Source organism: Macaca mulatta, chromosome 6 (genome assembly GCF_049350105.2).
Source record: "Macaca mulatta isolate MMU2019108-1 chromosome 6, T2T-MMU8v2.0, whole genome shotgun sequence".
Classification (NCBI taxonomy): Eukaryota; Metazoa; Chordata; class Mammalia; order Primates; family Cercopithecidae; genus Macaca; species Macaca mulatta.
Window position 1 is genome coordinate 147,644,790 of NC_133411.1, and position 18,278 is coordinate 147,663,067.

Here is an 18,278-nt window from a genome sequence, read left to right on the forward strand (position 1 = left end):
GACTTGGGTTGATCAGTTGAGTGGACAAATAACCTTTAAAAACCAAAGTGTAGGCCTGACATTACATGAATGTAGACAGCAAATTCATCCACCCTCAATGAAACAGATGACTGGGACACTGGCGTTCTGTGTTACCAGATTAGGCAAATGCAGGTTCCTTTTGGCACCCCGATCTCTAGTGATTCTAGATTTGATGCTTGGATAATGACAGTGTAATGATGAAAATTCAGAAATTTAACATTGATACCATACTACTATTTAATTCAGTACCCATAGTCAGATTTTGTCAATTGTCTCAATTTTTTCCCTTTCTCAATACAATTTCAGTCCAGAATCACTGTGTTTAGGTCTTTTTAGCCTCCTTTAATCTGGAAATATTTCCTTTTCTTTTTTTTTTTTTTTTTGAAATGGAGTCTTGCTTTGTCGCCCAGACTGGAATGCAGTGGTGCCATCTCAGCTCACTGCAAGCTCCGCCTCCCGGGTTTACGCCATTCTCCTGCCTCAGCCTCCCGAGTAGCTGGGACTACGGGCGTCCGCCACCTCACCTGGCTAGTTTTTTTTTTTTTGTATTTTTTAGTAGAGACGGGGTTTCACCGTGTTAGGCAGGATGGTCTCTATCTCCTGACATCATGATCCGCCCACCTCGGCCTCCCAAGTGCTGGGATTACAGGCGTGAGCCACTGTGCCCAGCCTCTGGAAATGTTTCTTAATCTATCTTTGTTTTTTATGGCTCTGACATCTTTTCTTTTCTTTTTTTGTTTTGTTTTGTTTTGTTTTGAGACGGAGTCTTGCTCTGTGGCCCAGGCTGGAGTGCAGTGGCGCGATCTCCATTCACTGCAAGCTCTGCCCCCAGGGTTCATGCCATTCTCCTGCCTCAGCCTCCAGAGTAGCTGGGACTACAGGTGACTGCTACCACGCCTGACTAATTTTTTTGTATTTTTAGTAGAGACGGGGTTTCACAGTGTTTGCCAGGATGATTTCGATCTCCTGACCTTGTGATCCACCCGCCTCGGCCTCCCAAAGTGCTAGGATTACGTGAGCCACTGTGCCCGGCTGCTTTGACATTTTTCAAGACTACAGCCAGTTATTTTGTAGACCGTCTCACCCTTTGAATTTGATGTTTCTCATAACTAGTTGAGGTTATGTAATTTTCAGGCAAAATTACACAGAAGTGACGTTGTAACCTCCTCAGCGCATTGTGTTAGGAGGTACATGATGTGGGTTTGTGCCCTTATTTGGGATGTTAATTTTGATTACTTGGTTAAGGTGGCATCTCAGGTTTCTGGACTATAAAGTTACTATTTCCCCCATTTTTCATAAATAATCTGTTGGGAGTTACTATGACACTAGATCACACTTTACTGAGAAACTGAATGCTAATCTACTTGGTTAGCATTCTTTGATTCTTACCTGAAGCAGTTAATATTATAGTTCCTGAATGCTGATTTTTCTAAGTACATTATTCTTTCTACATTTATTAGTTTGTTTCCTGTTGTTTGGAGGAACTTTTCCTTCTTTATTCATATTCGCATGGACTCACGCATTATTCAATGGATCATACTTTCTTTAATCTCCACCAAAGCTCTCTGAAGAAGGCAGTAGTTGGTGGTCTTTTATGAGGGATCTAGTTCAAAGTTATTTATTTATTTATTTTAAGATGAAATCTTGCTCTGTTGCCCAGGCTGGAGCGCAGTGGCATGATCTTGGCTCATTGCAACCTCTGCCTCCCAGGTTCCAGCGATTGTCCTGGCTCAGCCTCCTGAGTAGCTGCGATTACAGGCGCCTGCCACCATGCCTGGCTAATTTTTGTATTTTTAGTAGAGATAGTGTTTCACCACATTGGCCAGGCTGGTCTCGAACTCCTGACCTCAGGTGATCCACCCACCTTGGCCTCCCTAAATGCTAGGATTACAAGCATGAACCACCACGCCTGGCCAGTTTTCACCCAGTGGTTTTGACATTCATTGTTAATCCTTGGCTAGATCGATTACTACAGTGGAGGTTGCAAGATGGTCATTTTCTAATTATATTCTAGAAATTCCCTCCCCACACCCTTTTTTTGAGGATCCCTATGGTCTTAAGGATATTTATTTAATTATTTAGTTACAGACAGTTACAGTTATTATTCTCTTTGATAGTTGTCCTAAATTTGGCTGGTGGGAGCCCTTGCTTCCTGTGTCTTTTGATATGATCTTGTTAGTCTTGTCCCCTTTCTGCACAATACAGTGCTTCAGACCTGGAACCCTGGTTTCTATTAATGGGAATGGTCCCTTTGGAAAAAAAAAAAAATAGAGATGGGGTCGCTCTGTGTTGCCAAGGCTTGTCTCAAACTCCTGGGCTCAACTGATCCTCTTGCCTTGGCCTCCCAAAGTGCTGGTATCATAGGCATGAACCACCATGCAAATTGTATTTAACAGAAACAAATACTTGGGCACTGATAACACTGGTTTTTTTTTTTTTTTTTTTTTTTTGAGACAAAAGCTTGCTCTGTTGCCCATACTGGAGTGCAGTGGTGCGATCTTGGCAACCTCCACCTCCCAGGTTCAAGTGGTTTTCCTGCCTCAGCCTCCTGAGTAGGTGGGATTACGGGTGTGTGCCACCACAGTGGACTAATTTTTTAGTTTTAGTAGAGACAGGGTTTCACTATGTTGGCCAGGCTGGTTGTTTTGTTTTTTAATTTGACAACATTGTTTTTAAGAGTAGCATTGTAGCCCATTGTGTCATTGTTACATAATTTATTGAGTGATCTGTTGTTTAAAATTTAGGTAATTTATAATTATTAATGTTTATATACAGCGGTGTTGTGAACATCATTGTATCCAAGTTTTTACATGTTTCTTAATTTTAGAATAGAATTTTAGCAGTAGATTTTCTGGGTCAGGAAGGTACTTTTTTAAGCTTTTCTTTAAAAAAATTTTTTGTTTTATTATTATTTTTGAGTTGGAGTTTTGTTCTTGTTGCCCAAGCTGGAGTATAATGGCGTGATCTCGGCTCACTGCAACCTCTGCCTCCCAAGTTCAAGCGATTCTCCTGCCTCAGCCTCCTGAGTAGCTGAGATGACAGGCGTGCACCAGCAGCCTGGCTAGTTTTGTATTTTTAATAGAGACAGGGTTTCTCTGTGTTGGTTAGGCTGTTCTCGAACTCCCGACCTCAGGTGATCTGCCCACCTTGGCTTCCCAAAGTGCTGGGATTACAGGAGTGAGCCACCACGCCCAGCCTTTATGCTTTTAGATGTCTACCAGCAGTTCGTTGTCTAGAAAGTTTATATTAGTGTTTACCTCAACTTCATGCCTTTTCTGTCTTTTTTTTTCTTTAATAATTTAAGGCACTACTTTTAGAAGAAAAGACTGTTATTTTCGTTGATGTTTTCTCCCTATTCTTAAAGCTGCTGTCTGACAGAAGTTTCCCTTGACACTGATACAGTGATATTTGACTAAGTGTGATTTGAAATTTCTTCTGGCTATGAGTGATAATAGCTGTGGGTGCAGAGGGCAACCGATTAAGCATTAAGTTTTAATAGAATAGGACAAGTCCTTCTCTAGGAATCCATCAAAAAATGAAGTGAGGCATACCTTTTAGATACTACTATACCATAAATGTTGTGGAGTAGGAAAAATCAGGATCTTCTGTATTCGTTTTTGAAGCAATGTCTTTGAAAGTAGCTTTCGGCTGGGCGTGGTGGCTCACACCTGTAATCCCAGCACTTTGGGAGGCCAAGGCGGGTGGATCACGAAGTCAGGAGATCGAGACTATCCTATCATGGCTAACATGGTGAAACCCTGTCTCTACTGAAAATGCAAAAAAATTAGCTGGGCGTGGTGGCGGGCGCCTGTAGTCCCAGCTACTTGGGAGGCTGAGGCAGGAGAATGGTGTGTACCCGGCAGGTGGAGCTTGCAGTGAGCCGAGATCACACCACTGCACTCCAGCCTGGGCGAAAGAGTGAGACTCCGTCTCAAAAAAAAGAAAAAGAAAAAAAAAAAAAAAAAAAGGTTTACTTTAGCTTTTCATCTTGTTTCTAAAAGATTGGGCAGATAAACTGAGTAGGAACTGAAGTAGGAAGTCTTGCGCTAGAGAAGCCCAAAGGGAAACGTTCTGTGTGTTTGGGAATGCCCTCTTGTAGTACCCCTAGTATTTGTAAGCCTGAAATGATTAAATTTTAAGAGATTGTAAGGTTTACTGGGTCCTCATGTGCAGGCTAGTTAGAATTTTTTCATCTGTAGTGAATGTAACTTTCCTGATGCAAAAGTCCCAAAGTAGGAGAAGATTTAAGTAGGAGAAGATTTGTTACATATTTCATGTTTGTGTTTGATGTTTGCTTGACTGATTTTTTGTTTCTTTTTTAGAAATGACTGCTGTCCAGGCAGGCAACATAAACTTCAAGTGGGATCCCAAAAGTCTAGAGATCAGGACTCTGGCAGTTGAGAGACTGTTGGAGCCTCTTGTTACACAGGTAAGAATCTGAAAACACAAATACATTGTAACCTGGTTCTATAGTACAGGCCTGGGTAACAACCATAAGAGCAAGGTTATTTAGTTCAAAGCCTTAATTCCAGTACTTGAGTTTAGGTGACAGTTCTTAGATGATTTGAATATTGATGCATGAGTTTGTTTAACCCTTTGAGAACGCTGCTGTGGTCATTTTCTTCGGTCTTATTGCTAGTAACTGGGGTCCGTGGTATGTAGTGCAACTTTGCAAATGTTTGTGCTTTGCAGATACTTCACCTTTCTTTAGAGGGGAAACCCAAGAAAGGTGGGATCTGGATCCTTGATTGTTAAGGTGTCTCACTCTGCTTAACACACCTTTCATTGTGTGGGATTAATTAGCAGGTAATTGAACTTGAGGGTTTAGGTTTGGTATATTATGTTATAAATGTCACAATGTTAGGGTAGTTCATAAACTGTTAGCAACTAGCTGTGTACCTTTAGTGTTTTGCAATAGTGTGTCTGTTGTCTGTATGTGAGAGATTCAGAGAGAGAGAGAAAATGAGTCTTGTTTGGCAAATTTGCACTGTAACATATCTTAATCATCTTTAACCTACAGATCATCCGGTATTATGTGTATTAATGATGGTAATGTTCTAGGACATAAAGCATCATCACTGTAGGCTTCTTTGGGCAGTCATTCCTTTATTAGGGGCCTTTACTAATAAATTGCTGAGATTTGTGTGAATAAACCGTGAAAAGACTTCAGAAGCAAATTATCTTAAAACATTTTGCAAAGTTTGAAAACAGTGGCAGTACGATCTCCAGATAAAGCTAAGTTCATTGTTAACCTATTTCTGGAACATAGAGTGTTCCAGATACTATATGGGTGACATATAGTAGAGACATCTAGCTTGTCTCTAATCATTTTTTAATTTGTAAAATCAAACTAAAAACCTAATGATCATATTTGAGAAATTAAAATATGTGTTAAATAATTCTGTACACATTGAGAAAGCTGAGTTATTTTGGAAATTAAATATAGTATCATTGCTGTATATCTTAAATATGGGGAATTGTATGTTAATGCTCAGTGGAATCTCATAAATGTGATTTTTTTAAAGAATAACTTAATCTTGCTATCTTTAAAGATATTAGTCATTTTAATTGACTCCAGTTTAATGTTAAAAATGAAACTTTTAGGTTACAACCCTGGTAAACACCAATAGTAAGGGGCCCTCTAATAAGAAGAGAGGTCGTTCTAAGAAGGCTCATGTTTTGGCTGCATCTGTTGAACAAGCAACTGAGAATTTCTTGGAGAAGGGGGATAAAATTGCGAAGGAGAGCCAGTTTCTCAAGGAGGAGCTTGTGGCTGCTGTAGAAGATGTTCGAAAACAAGGTAGGTCATTACTGCTTTTCATGTAAAGAGAGGCAGGCCTTTCTAGAAAATAAGTGTTTGAAGGAGATTTTTTTTGTGGTCAGTATTCTCAGTTCTCATGCTTGCCAATTGCTCAGTAACTTACTCAGTTATTGGAGATGTATTAACTTGGACTGGATCATATTTTAATTCTCATTCTCATGCTTGCCAATTGCTCAGTAACTTAGTTATCGGAGATGTATTAAGTTGGACTGGCTCAAATTTTAATCATGAGAGATGCTTGCAAAGGGACATCTGGAGAATCTGAATCCACTTCTCTTGGGTGTTTCAAGTAATAGTTAAGTCTTAGAAATGTTGTAACACAATTTGATAGGAAACGTGGGACAGAAGTTTACCTTTCATTCTATGTAATACTTTTTAATTCATGCTGAAGAGATGGGTGTGATAAAATAGAAAAATACCTACTCTGAAAATACTCTAGAAATTGTTCTGTTATGTCAGATTAGTATGTTAAATCAGCCATGCATATTTGCACTGGTTGGAGCTTGACTTAAATAAATCTGGGCATAAAGGAATCATGTTTTGGGAAACTCAGAATTGATAAAAAGTAAAATGGTAATCCACAGTTTACCAGTAATTAATGCTAGAAAAATTGTCCTTACTGTGTTACAAGTGTGGAAGGAAGACTTTAAATATGGAAAGTAAACTTCTCGAAACCTGCAGTTTTTATTTTTAGTAGAGATGGGGTTTCACCAGTGGCTCATGCTGGTCTCAAACTCCCAAGCTCAAACAATCCACCTGCCTCGGTCTCCCAAAGTGCTGGGATTGCAGGCATGAGCCACAGCCCCCACCCTTGAAACCTGTGGTTTTGTGTTAGGTTTCTATTCCAGTCAGAGAATTTCAACAATGCTGTAGGTTTTTTAGGTTATTGGCTATCAGCTAAGGTAAATTGAGCCCTGCTATTTACAGGTGCTCTACTAGCCCTTGGGAGAACTTCATAGATCTTTCATACCTGATGGTAGATTGCATAGTCCAGAGTCTTATGTCAAATTCATCCTTGTGGCAGTACCCTAAAATGGGCAGTGTCTTAGATGGAGATGACATCTCCAGTTGTTTTCTGAATTTGTGAACAAATAACCTTCAGTGGTAAATATTTTTTCAGTTTTCAGGCTGAAGATAAATATTTCTAATACTGAAAATGAAATTATTAGAATTCCACAGTACTAATTAAGCAGGTATATTAGTTTCCTAGGGCTTCTGTAACATAAACTATGACAAGCTTGGTGGCTTAGAATAATAGAAATTTATTCTCTCATGATTCTGAAGTGCAGAAATCTGAAATCGAGGTGTTGGCAGGCTTGATTCCTTGTTGGGACTTAGGAAGAATCTGTGCATGCCTTTTTCCTAGCTTCTGGTGGTTGCCAGCAGTCCTTAGCATTCCTTGGCTTGTAGACTCATTACTCCAGTCTCTGCTTTTGTTATCATATACTTTTCTTTTTTTGTGTCTCTGTGTCCAAATTTCCTTCTTCTTATAAGGACATCAAGCATTGAATTAGGGCCCACCTTACTCCAGTATAACCTCATTGTAACTTGATACCATCTGCAAAGACTGTTTCCAAATAAAGTTACATTCACAGGTTCCAGGTGGACGTGAATTTTTGGGCGATGCTATTCAGCCCAGTACAGTGGGTTTTGAATTAATTTATTTTAAAGTAGTTTAATGGTCCAGTTCAGGACAATTTTTTTGAGCTTGATGTTGAGGAGATCAGGCTATTACTTAATTGTATTCTGTGGTACATTCTCCTCCCCAGCCCTTCTTGTCTGCTATAACGAAGCTCACAATTATATTAACAGATGAGTTTGGACAAGTGTTTGCTGGGTCTAGTGATTGACATTTCTTTTCTTTCTTTTTTTGAGTTGGAGTCTTGCTGTCGCCCAGGCTGGGATGCAGTGGTGCGATCTTGGCTCACCACAACTTCCACCTTCTGGGTTCAAGCGATTCTCCTGCCTCAGCTTTCCAAGTAGCTGGGATTACAGGTGTATGCTACCACACCCGGCTAATTTTTGTATTTTTAGTATAGTTGGGGTTTCACCTTATTGGAGGCTGGTCTCGAACTCCTGACCTCAAGTGATCTGCTTGCCTTGGCCTCCTGAAGTGTTGGGATTACAGGCATGAGCCACTGTGCCTGGGCACATTTATTTTCAAAATGCATTTAATTGTTGTAGGTGATTTTTAAAGTTGACTTTATATGTTTCTTATTTCAGAAGTTTCTCCAATGCAGATATGTAGCAATCATGGTATAAGATACATTCCCTGCTCCCCAAAACCCCCACAATTTTGAATGCATATCTGAATTTCTCTTGTTATTTTTGTTTATATATGATAATCTTTTATGTGGTTCTGAATCATAAGGACTTGTCTATCCTAGTCCAGTTTTGCAATTATTTATTGTCATGACCTATCCACCATAATTTGCCTTCTCTTTGGGAAAAAAGCCAAAGCCAAAATATAACTTCCTCCCATCATCATTATTGCATCAGATATGAAAAGCTGAAATGCCTTGCTTTTTTCTCTTGGCTTTTTTCTTTGGAGAATTTTAACAAATTTTCTATCATAAATAGAACAAAATACATATTACAAAAATATGAAGCACAGATTGCTTAATCAATTAAGACTTGTTGGCTATGTTGTTGAGGCCATTTACTCATCTTTTGAAACCCTGTAGTGGTGTTAATATGCCTGCAGATTCTTTGGACACCCCTCCCTTAAAAAAAATAGCGCCTAACCCTTGAACATGGGTTGAACTTAGTGATTCCTACAATGACTAGAATGTGGTAGAAGTGGCACTATTTACTTTGGGAGCAAAGTTATAAAAATAGGGCTGTATCCACTCCACTTTTTCTCATGGATTATTCTCTCTGGGGGAAGCTGGCAGCTACGTCGTGAGTGCACTCAGGAGGTCCTGTGGAGAAGAACTGAAGTCTCCCACCATCAGTCAGCACACATTTGTCAAGCATGTGAGTGAACCACCTAGGAAGCAGATCCTCCACCTCCAGTCAAGTTTCAGACATCAGTCCTGACCAACCCCAAATCCCTGACCCATAGAAAACTCTGGCAGTTAATAATTGTTTTAAGCTGCCACCTCTTGGAATTTATTAGGCAGCAAAAGAAAATTTATACAAACACTTTTCCCTGCCCTGGCTTCAGTGGTCCTAAGCATTTACATAAAACCCTGACCTAACTGTTCTGAATTTTTCTGATAAATGAAAGTATGCCATCCACTGAAACACTTAATTTTTAAAGAATTTTTAAGATGTCTTTGTTCTGAATCAGTGTTGACGTTGTTTAGGATGAGGGTTGGCAAATTTATTCTAGAAGGCCAGGTAATAAGTATTTTTGGCTTTTCAGATCATAATAGCTCTGGGCTGGGTGCGGTGGCTTACACCTGTAGTCCCTGGGGCTGAGTGGGCGGATCACGAGGTCAGGAGATTAAAACCATCCTGCCTAACACAGTGAAACCCCGTCTCTACTAAAAATACAAAAAATTAGCTGGGCGTGGTGGTGGGCGCCTGTAGTCCCAGCTACTCAGGAAGCTGAGGCAGGAAAATGGTGTGAACCTGGGAGGTGGAGCTGGCAGTGAGCCAAGACCATGCCACTGCACTCCAGCCTGGGTGACAGAGCGAGACTCCATCTCCAAAAAAAAAAAAGAGTCTCTGTTGAAACTATTAATATTCAGCTCTGCTGTTGAATTGGGAAGCAGCTATAGACAGAATATAAAGAAATGGGCATGGGGCATGGCTTTGTTCTAACAAAACTTGGAAAAATTACAGGCTGTAGTTTGCTAACCCTGATCTAGGGTTTTCCCAGGCTGTTAAAGATATGAGCTTACTGTCTTCAAAAAAGTACTTATTTATGTGTTTGTTTATTACACTTTTGAGCCAAAAAGTAGACCTTTGGGTTTGTACATGTCCAGTGCTTCCTGTGCAATCATAATAACCAGAAATTGGAATGTACACAGTTTTTGATGTGTAACTTTCTTTTTGTGTTAGACCCTGATTACATGAATAATTAATATGCACATTTGTGAGTATACTGAAATTTCACGATAATGCTGTGAGGTTAAAAAAATTCACATACTTAAAAACTTAGGATCACTTGACTTCAAGGCTAATGAAATGGTCAGGTGGGCCACATGTGGTGGATAGGAGCCAGTCACCAGTTGCATGGCCTCCAAATCCCTGTAATCTAGGAGTTTAATTGTACTACTAATCTGCTTAGTTTTTGAGTAGCTACCTTATATAGGCGGAGGTGTACATACGCCTTTTAGATGTGCTCTTTTCTTATTTTAGGATCCTGTTAACCTCCCATATCCCCCCCATCCTCATTAGATCAATCTTACCTTTGTACTTTTTCGTCTTAGCGCTTATCACAGAGGTAATTTAAATTGGTTTCCTTTTCCTCTCCACGCTCCAGCAGTGCAGGTTCTGTGCTGGTCTGGTGACCATTCTCTTTGTATTTAAGCTGGTACCTGGTCCGTGATAGGCACTTAAATGTTTGAGTAAGATAATTGATTATTCTCTGAAAAGTACAGTGAAAGAAAATGCTCTTTTCTCAAAATTCGAAGTGTGTTTTTCTTTCCAGTGCCAAATGTAAATGCATGGGTAGGGATGGAAAATCTTATGCTTTTTTTTTTTTTTAATTGAGTTATAATTTCACATACCATAAAAACCACCCGTTTAAAGTATACCATGCAGTGTTTTTGAGGGTGTTCAGACTTGTATAGCTATCACCATGATCTAATTCCAGAACATTTTTATCATCCCCAAAAGAAACCTCATACCCATTAGCAGACATTCCCCATCCATGTACATTTTAACAGTAGATAAAGAGTAGCAGCTGCCTTGTGGTACATAAATTTATTTTATGAATCCTTGAATAGGGCTCTGACCAGAAAAAGAAGGCTCTTAAGCCAGATAGGGGACTTTCAGGGGACAGAGATGAGAAGACTTAAATGAAGCTTTTTTGAAAAAGGAGAGACATTATGAACAGAGGCGCATTAATGTTAAATTTGAAGTGGAGTGATGAGGAACAGCTTCTTACTACAACAGTGTTTTATAATCCATTAGCCACAGTTTATACTTGGATCTCAAAGGCCAGGATCAAAGTCTTATTGCTACTTCCGTAACTTCTTCCCTATAGCTCATGGGCATTTCTGGGTCAGTGAAGGGGGAGAAGACCCAAAGAAACTGAAGTCCACCTTTATGTATTCCTGCACTGCTTCTAGTGATATTTTGCTCAGTATATGATTTGTGCACTGAGCAACAGTAGATTTCCCAGGAAGAAGCTTGTGTCAGGGAAATCTGAGTGAGGAATGGGCTGGTTGATAGTGTGTGATCCCTGAGAGGGAGATGATATTCTAGCACATAGGAGGCTGTTTTTCCTGGGTATTTCCCCCCCCAGAGCTTATAATGACACATGAATACGAAAAATAATTAATAGCATGAGTGGCAGAGGAATGGGAGGGTAAGCATGGGATTGGGAAAGTTTACTAAAGGTGTTTGAGCTTATACTGGATCTTAAAAGGTAGAAAGGGAGCAGGAGGAAACTCATCCAGGTAAGACTATGCAAGATGGGCATGAGGAACAGTGAGGTCCCTGGCTGGAGGTGGGTGCTAGTCTTGTTGAGCACTGCTGGCAGGAGAGGTTTTTTGTTTTTTTGTTTTTTTTGAGATGGAGTCTCACTCTTGTCGTCCAGGCCGGAGTGCAGTGGTGGTATCTTGGCTCACTGCAACCTCTGCCTCCTGGGTTCAAGTGATTCTCCTGCCTCAGCCTCCCGAGTAGCTGGGACTACAGGCGCATACCACCACGCCTGGCTAATTTTTATATTTTTAGTAGAGATGGGGTTTCACCATATTGGCCAGGCTGGTCTCAAAACTCCTGACCTCGTGATTCACCCACCTTGGCCTCCCAAAGTGTTAGGATTACAGACGTGAGGCACTGCGCCCAGCCGCAGGAGAGGTTTAATCTAGTTTGGAGCGTTTTTTGAGGGTGACTTGGAATGCCATGTGAAGAAGGGAGGGCTGTTAGGGACATGATCTAGAATCAGAGAAGTCTATGGTTGGGACAGATCTCATAGCTTACATGGTGCAGGTCCCATATGCTTGAATATATCAAGTGGCACAGGACTCACTTATTACCTCAAGGAGGAGTTCTTTCCAGCACTGGTTTGTGTTTATTTTGAAAGCTTTTTTTTCCCCTTTGAAACTGAAATTTGTCTCTTTAATTTTCTTCCTGTTTTAAGAAGTTCCGCCATCTGGGCAATACAGAATATGAGGAAAAGTAGAGTTTTTGCAGGGAGATTAGTGTTAGCTGTGTGCAGGAAGGATTAAAGGGATTGGTAGAGAGCCCAGAGGCAGGACCTAGAGTCTGGAGATGACCATAGTAGTGGAGAGTGAAATGGAACTATGCAGGAAGGGACTTCTGTTACTGCTGTAACAGAATTGACGGAGAGAATTGGCCAGTTGTCATGCATGTTAACTGCCAGCAGGGCCTGTTCAAGTAGCTGATCTTTTCAATAGGTAAAACTAAGGGACCTGGTATGTGAAAAGTTGTAGTGATTTGTTTTCCTGTGACTTGAGTGTTAGGGTGGTGTTGAGGCAGTGTGTGCTGTAAGGACCTGTGTTCTTACAGGTGTAAAATGCTGCCTTTTAAAATGTTTGCATTATTTGGTTGTAATGAATGTCAAACCTTATTTCGTGTTTATTAATCACATGTATTAATATTTATTAATACAGCTGAAACATCATGGTGTTTGAGTTCCTAGAGCAATGATAAATATTGATAAACGTTAGTGCTCCTTTCTCTGTTGATTTGTTGAAGCCCTGTTATTTTCTTTTTAATTGGAATGCCACCAAGTTTTCAAAAATTAAGACATGGGGCTGGAGATGCTGATCTTTTAGATTTCTCTTTATTAGTCTAATGGCATAGCAGAGGTTAAATTACCTTGGAGTAGAAAATCAAGAAATGATTGTGTGTGTCTGTAATTTTGGTTTTAATGGTAGGACAAGATTATGGTAGTCTGGGAAAAGGTGATTGAGTTCTGCTGAACAGAGCAAGGATTGATTGTAGCTAAGTCTAGTGACTTACTGCCTGCCATTTGGTTTGACCTTCATTTTGTGACTATCATACCACTAACCACAGCCAGTCACCTCTCATGTATGTATTGTTATTCTCATGGCAAACACCATGAAAACCTCTGGGTAATTCACTGCAGCCTCTTCTTCAATGCTGAAAAAATATTTTATTGTGACAACTATACATCCTTTCTTCCCCAGGTGGCCAGAAGGTGAAGGTAGAGTAAGTTATTTTACTAAATATTCCTGTCCATAAATAACAAGCACACATCTTAATGTTTGGCTTACAGTTTTTCCCCTTTCATATCTATTTATGTTTAGACAGATTTGTCTTAGGATTTCTTTGAAACGTTTCTTTTTGGGTTTTGGCTTTCGGGTCATTCCATTTTAGGCAAACTTTGATACCGCGAATGCATTTTCCTTGAGTAGGAGATCTCAGCTTCCTGAAAGCAGTCAATGTTATTCAATACTAAATCTCAGTCATTACATAAACCATCTTTTATGTAAAAAATGTCAGCCGGGTGTGGTGGCTCACAAGTCTGTAATCCCAGCACTTTGAGAGGCCGAGGCGGGCAAATCACGAGGTCAGGAAGTCGAGACCCTCCTGGCCAACATGGTGAAACCCTGTCTCTACTAAAATACAAAAAATTAGCCAGGCGTGGTGGCATGTGCCTGTACTCCCAGCTACTCAGGAGGCTGAGGCAGGGGAATTGCTTGAGCCCGGGAGGCAGAGGTTGCAGTGAGCTGAGATTGCACCACTGCGCTGCAGTCTGGTGACAGAGTGAGACTCCGTCTCAAAAATAAAAAGGTCTTGTTAGTTTTAGAACAAGAAAGGAATATTTATTGGCTGCTAACACAATAGTTAAAATCTGTGAGTTTGCAAGCATCTGGGGGATCTTAGTACCTATGGTTGATTTGTGAGCATACTCTAATGGTACTTGTTTTCTCAGCTTTTTTTTTTTTTTCTTTTTTCTTTTTAGAGAGGGGCAATTACTGTTCATTGTAGCTGTTCTTATTTTTTTAATTTTAATTTTATTTTTTATTGTACTTTAAGTTCTAGGGTACATGTGCACAGCATGCAGGTTTGTTACATGTGTATACATGGGCCATGTTGGTGTACTGCACTCATTTTCAGCTTTTTAAAAATCTTTAAAGCATGAATTACCCAGTCATATAAAACTGAGGGTCTCTTAGGGCGTTGTTATAAAGGATGGAAAATGAGAGTTCTTAATTGATGTTAATGGAGAGACATTCTTTTATTTCAGTAATTGTGTATAACTGTGTAGTGAAGCTAAGGACATAGATGCCATCTTCTTTGGTACAGCTTGAATAATTTGTATATAGGGAGAAAAAAATACACACATGTATGTGTATGTGTATGTATACATGCTTCACTGTGAATCTTGGCAAGATAATTTTCAGAAAAATAATGTATTTCATCCCTGACAAAAGGACATTGAGCACAGGCTGTCAGGCTCTTGAGGCATGATTTTCTCCCTGGCAACTGACTAGAGTCAAGATTGAAGGAGGCGAAAATTGGTCTGCTGTCCAGTGCAGATGTTGACAGCTTGAGACTGATGCACCCACATATCTACTATAGACAGCCTGGAAGACAGATGTTAAAAGACAGATGTGATTAGGACGAAGCAAGTATCAGTGACTGTTTTAAGTGGAGTTTGAGAGGTAAACAGGAGGCAGAATGGAATCAGGGTTTGCTGGGTTCATGATGTGAAGACTTAAAACATAGCTTTGAAGAGCATTGCGTGGGTGTGTGTGAGAGAGATTGCATTTTAATTTGTCTGATCTGGTTAGTGTGGTTTTAATCGGGTTGAGATCATGAGCTTGATCTCACATACGGGCTCTTTAATTTTTCACAGGAGAAAAATGACAAGTATTCCTACTTGGAAGGTTTACTTTGGAATGGGCTTCAAAAAGTGTTAATGATGCTCTGGAAGAGCGGTAGCTGGGAAACATTCAACATTTTGAAAAAGATTAAAGTTAAGTTAATTAGATTTTCAGATTAGTATAATAACTTTATTAAAACTAGCAAGAAATCAGCTGATTTTTTTCTCATATTCTTCCATTGAGTTCTGGCTTCTCATTTGTAATCTTGTCTTTTCCCCTTGTCTTGGTAGAATTTTCATCCTGTTTTTTCCTCTTATTTTTGTGGATGTCTCTTTTCATGTGATCCCATTGTGGCTTGGTCTGTTGTTAGAAGTGCCCCCACTCCAATTCCTACCTTTCAGATGTTCCTGAAGACTGTAATTAATTTAAAAATTGTTATTGACCCCGTTCCTTCAGTCTCACTACTTAATCCATTTTTGCTTGCTCTTCATTTAACTTGAGCAGGAAAAGCAAAGTATAAATTCTGGAAAATCATTAGCTGGTTGTCATCTGGGAATTTTATGTCTTAAAGTTGTCTGCCTGACTTAAACTATAAGTCTTTAGGGCGGAGGCTATATTTTCTTTGACTTGGGATGTGTCAAGGATGCTGTCTGCTTCTGGATCACTACCCTTGTGTGAGCATATGCTGCTTTGCAGAGACTTGGGTTCTGCTGTAGCCAGCTTGGAATTAAGGAAAGAAGAGTGAAGTTATTAAATTCTAATGTCATTTTGAAGTGGTTCATTTTTTCCCCTTTTATTAAAAAGTCTGTCTTGTTAAACTCACAAAAATAAGTAACACTAGCCAGGATAATAATACTTATAAGTTACAGTGTGTAATATTACTACCTTAATATATTTGTACAGTCAGTGTAGCTGAGGAAGTTATTTTAGGTATTAAAATTTTGGTTTTGGCATGACTTCAACCATGATGTTGCAGTAACATGATTTCTACTAGTTAATTTCTTAAGAAAGTGATTCCAAGTTGAAATGCATGTTATGCATTTATTTGAATGTGTAATCAGGAAGTAAGTGCCTCTCTTTGGAGTGTTTCTGAATAGCAGCAGGGCACACTTGAATTAGTAAGGAAAATGAGAACATGAATATGTGTGTTACTTTATTTTAACTTCTTTTTTTTTTTAATCCATTCTGTCTGTCAACTGGAAAAAGAAATTTCAAAGCTTCTTTCCTTACCCTCAGGGGATGGGGAAGGTGGGGGGGTAAGTTAAGAGGTTTTCTAGACTTGCTCTGATTCAGATGGGCTTATAGTATTTAAATTACTTCATATTAAATGTTTATTTCCTGGGTTTTTTTTTTTTTTTTTTTTTTAAATAGACTGAGTCTTGCTCTGTTGCCCAGGCTGGAGTGCAGTGGTGCAATCTCGGCTCACTGCAACCTCTGCCTCCTGGGTTCAAGTGATTCTCCTGCCTCAGCCTCCCAAGTAGCTGGGATTGCTGGCACCCACCACCACGCCTGGCTAATTTTGTATTTTTAGTAGAGACAGGGTTTTGGCACGTTGGCTAGGCTGGTCTTGAACTCCTGACCTCAGGTGATCTGCCTGTCTTCGCCTCCCAAAGTGCTGGGATTACAGGCATGAGCCGCCAGACCTGGCCTCTTTTCTGGGTTGACTTTCAAAAGATAAACAATTGGGTGGATTAAAAAAACAAAACAAAACAAAACAAAAAAAAAAAAACTGCATCCCAGAAAGTTCTCTTAAGGCATCTGTCAGGGATTCTTTTGAGTCATTCTTAGTTTGTCTGTACTTACAGGAATATCATCTAGGGGTCCGTTTTTACCAAATATCCCTCCTTGATAAATGGAAGGCTTAAGATTGAGAAGATTAAAGTGTTTTATTCAAGGTCATCCTCATGTCATAGGGCATGTGGGTTATGCCAAATATGTGCTACCATTTGGTTCCTTCTTATAAGGGCTGTGTTATGAAGTCTATTATTTTTTGCATCTATATTGCCAATTTGTCTTCATTGACAAGTGTGGAAAATGTCTTATTTTATTACCAGATCATAGAAAATGAATTAAAATTTGGCTGGGTGGGAGTGGTGGGACATGGGGTTGGGGTGGGGTAGGAAATAATATTTAACTTTGGATTATCTTGAAGTTAGGAGATAATTTTGTGAAGTCTTGGTCCTGTTATTTTATTATTTTGTAAAATGAAAGTTGATGGAATAACAGATGAAAATAGTTATCAGGCTGGGCGTGGTGGCCCATGCCTGTAATTCCAGCACTTTGGGAGGCTGAGGCAGGTAGATCACCCGAGGTCAGGAATTCGAGACCAGCCTGACCAACATGGTGAAACCCTGTCTTTACTGAAAATACAAAAATTAGCCAGGTGTGGTAGCTTTCACCTGAAGCCCCATCTACTCAAGTGACTGAGGTGGGAGAATCACTTGAACTCAGGAGGTGGAGGTTGCAATAAGCCAAGATTGCACCACTGCATACCACCCTAGGTGAAGGAGCGAGACTCTGTCTCAAAAAAAAAAAAAAAAAAAAAAAAAAAGCTGGCCAGGTGCGGTGGCTCATGCTTGTAATCCCAGCACTTCGGGAGGCTGAGGTGGGCGGATCACGAGGTCAGGAGTTTGAAACCAGCCTGACCAACATGGTGAAACCCCGTCTACTAAAAATACAGAAATTAACTGGGCATGGTCATGCACTCCTGTAATCCCAGCTACTCTGGAGGTTGAGGCAGTAGAATTGCTTGAACTCAGGAGGTGGAGATTGCAGTGAGCCGAAATTGTGCCACGGCACTCTAGCCTGGGCGACAGAGCGAGACTGTAAAAAGAAAAAAAAAAAAAGCTATCACTTATTGGTGAGATCCCTTAATCAAATCAGATATATTTAAGAAAATTTGGTATAAAGTAGGTTTATCAGTAGGTTTTGGAGCTAAAGCACCAAAATGTAACTTTCAAGAGTTAGGAATCTCATGATAGGGAGGTTTTGGGTATTCATTCAAATCCAGGGCTGGATATTTTTTACTCTGTAAAACATGTGTAAAAAGATGCCAAGCTGTTAAGTACAGGGCAGTTTTATTATAGGCTTGCCTGTGATATTGGTTACTTTCTCTTTTTCTTTTTTTCTTCTAGTTCTACTCCCTGGATAGAATTAAAAACTGTTTTAAAATGAGCGTTAATTTTCTGCTGTGAACATGTGTTTTGATAGTAAGAGCAAAAAGAAAAAAATACAAACTTATAATTTTGTAACTTAGAGATGAAACTAATGGTTAACATTTTTGTCCTAAACTCTTTGCAGTTTGTTTCCTATTAATATGCCCATGTGGGTAGAGATATGTTGGGTTTGATTATGCCATTTGCTTTTTTTCACTTAATGGATACTGAACATCTTTCGGTAATATTAAGTATTCTTCTACAACATAATTTTTAATGGCTGAACACTATCCTCTAGAGAGTAATATGATTTAAGAACATTATTTTATACCAACAAACTAAAGA

At 39.6% G+C, this 18,278-nt stretch overlaps 1 protein-coding gene and 1 long non-coding RNA gene across 22 annotated transcripts in view; one reads left to right on the forward strand and one right to left on the reverse strand.

Annotated features, from left to right (window-relative positions):
- The window catches only part of CTNNA1 (catenin alpha 1), a 176,981-nt gene that overhangs the window by 20,325 nt on the left and 138,378 nt on the right, over positions 1-18,278 (forward strand). For 14 of the 21 annotated variants that reach the window (NM_001257368.1, XM_078003644.1, XM_078003643.1 and 11 more), the window contains 2 exon segments: positions 4,344-4,450; positions 5,626-5,821. In NM_001257368.1, coding sequence (NP_001244297.1) covers positions 4,346-4,450; positions 5,626-5,821 — 301 coding nt within the window. In that variant the 5' untranslated portion in view covers positions 4,344-4,345. 21 annotated transcript variants of the gene reach the window in all.
- On the reverse strand, positions 13,722-17,333 carry LOC144329516 (uncharacterized). The gene is made up of 2 exons (XR_013394861.1): positions 17,129-17,333; positions 13,722-15,963 (listed from the first exon to the last, which is right to left on the reverse strand). It is a non-coding gene; the product is annotated as an uncharacterized LOC144329516 (long non-coding RNA).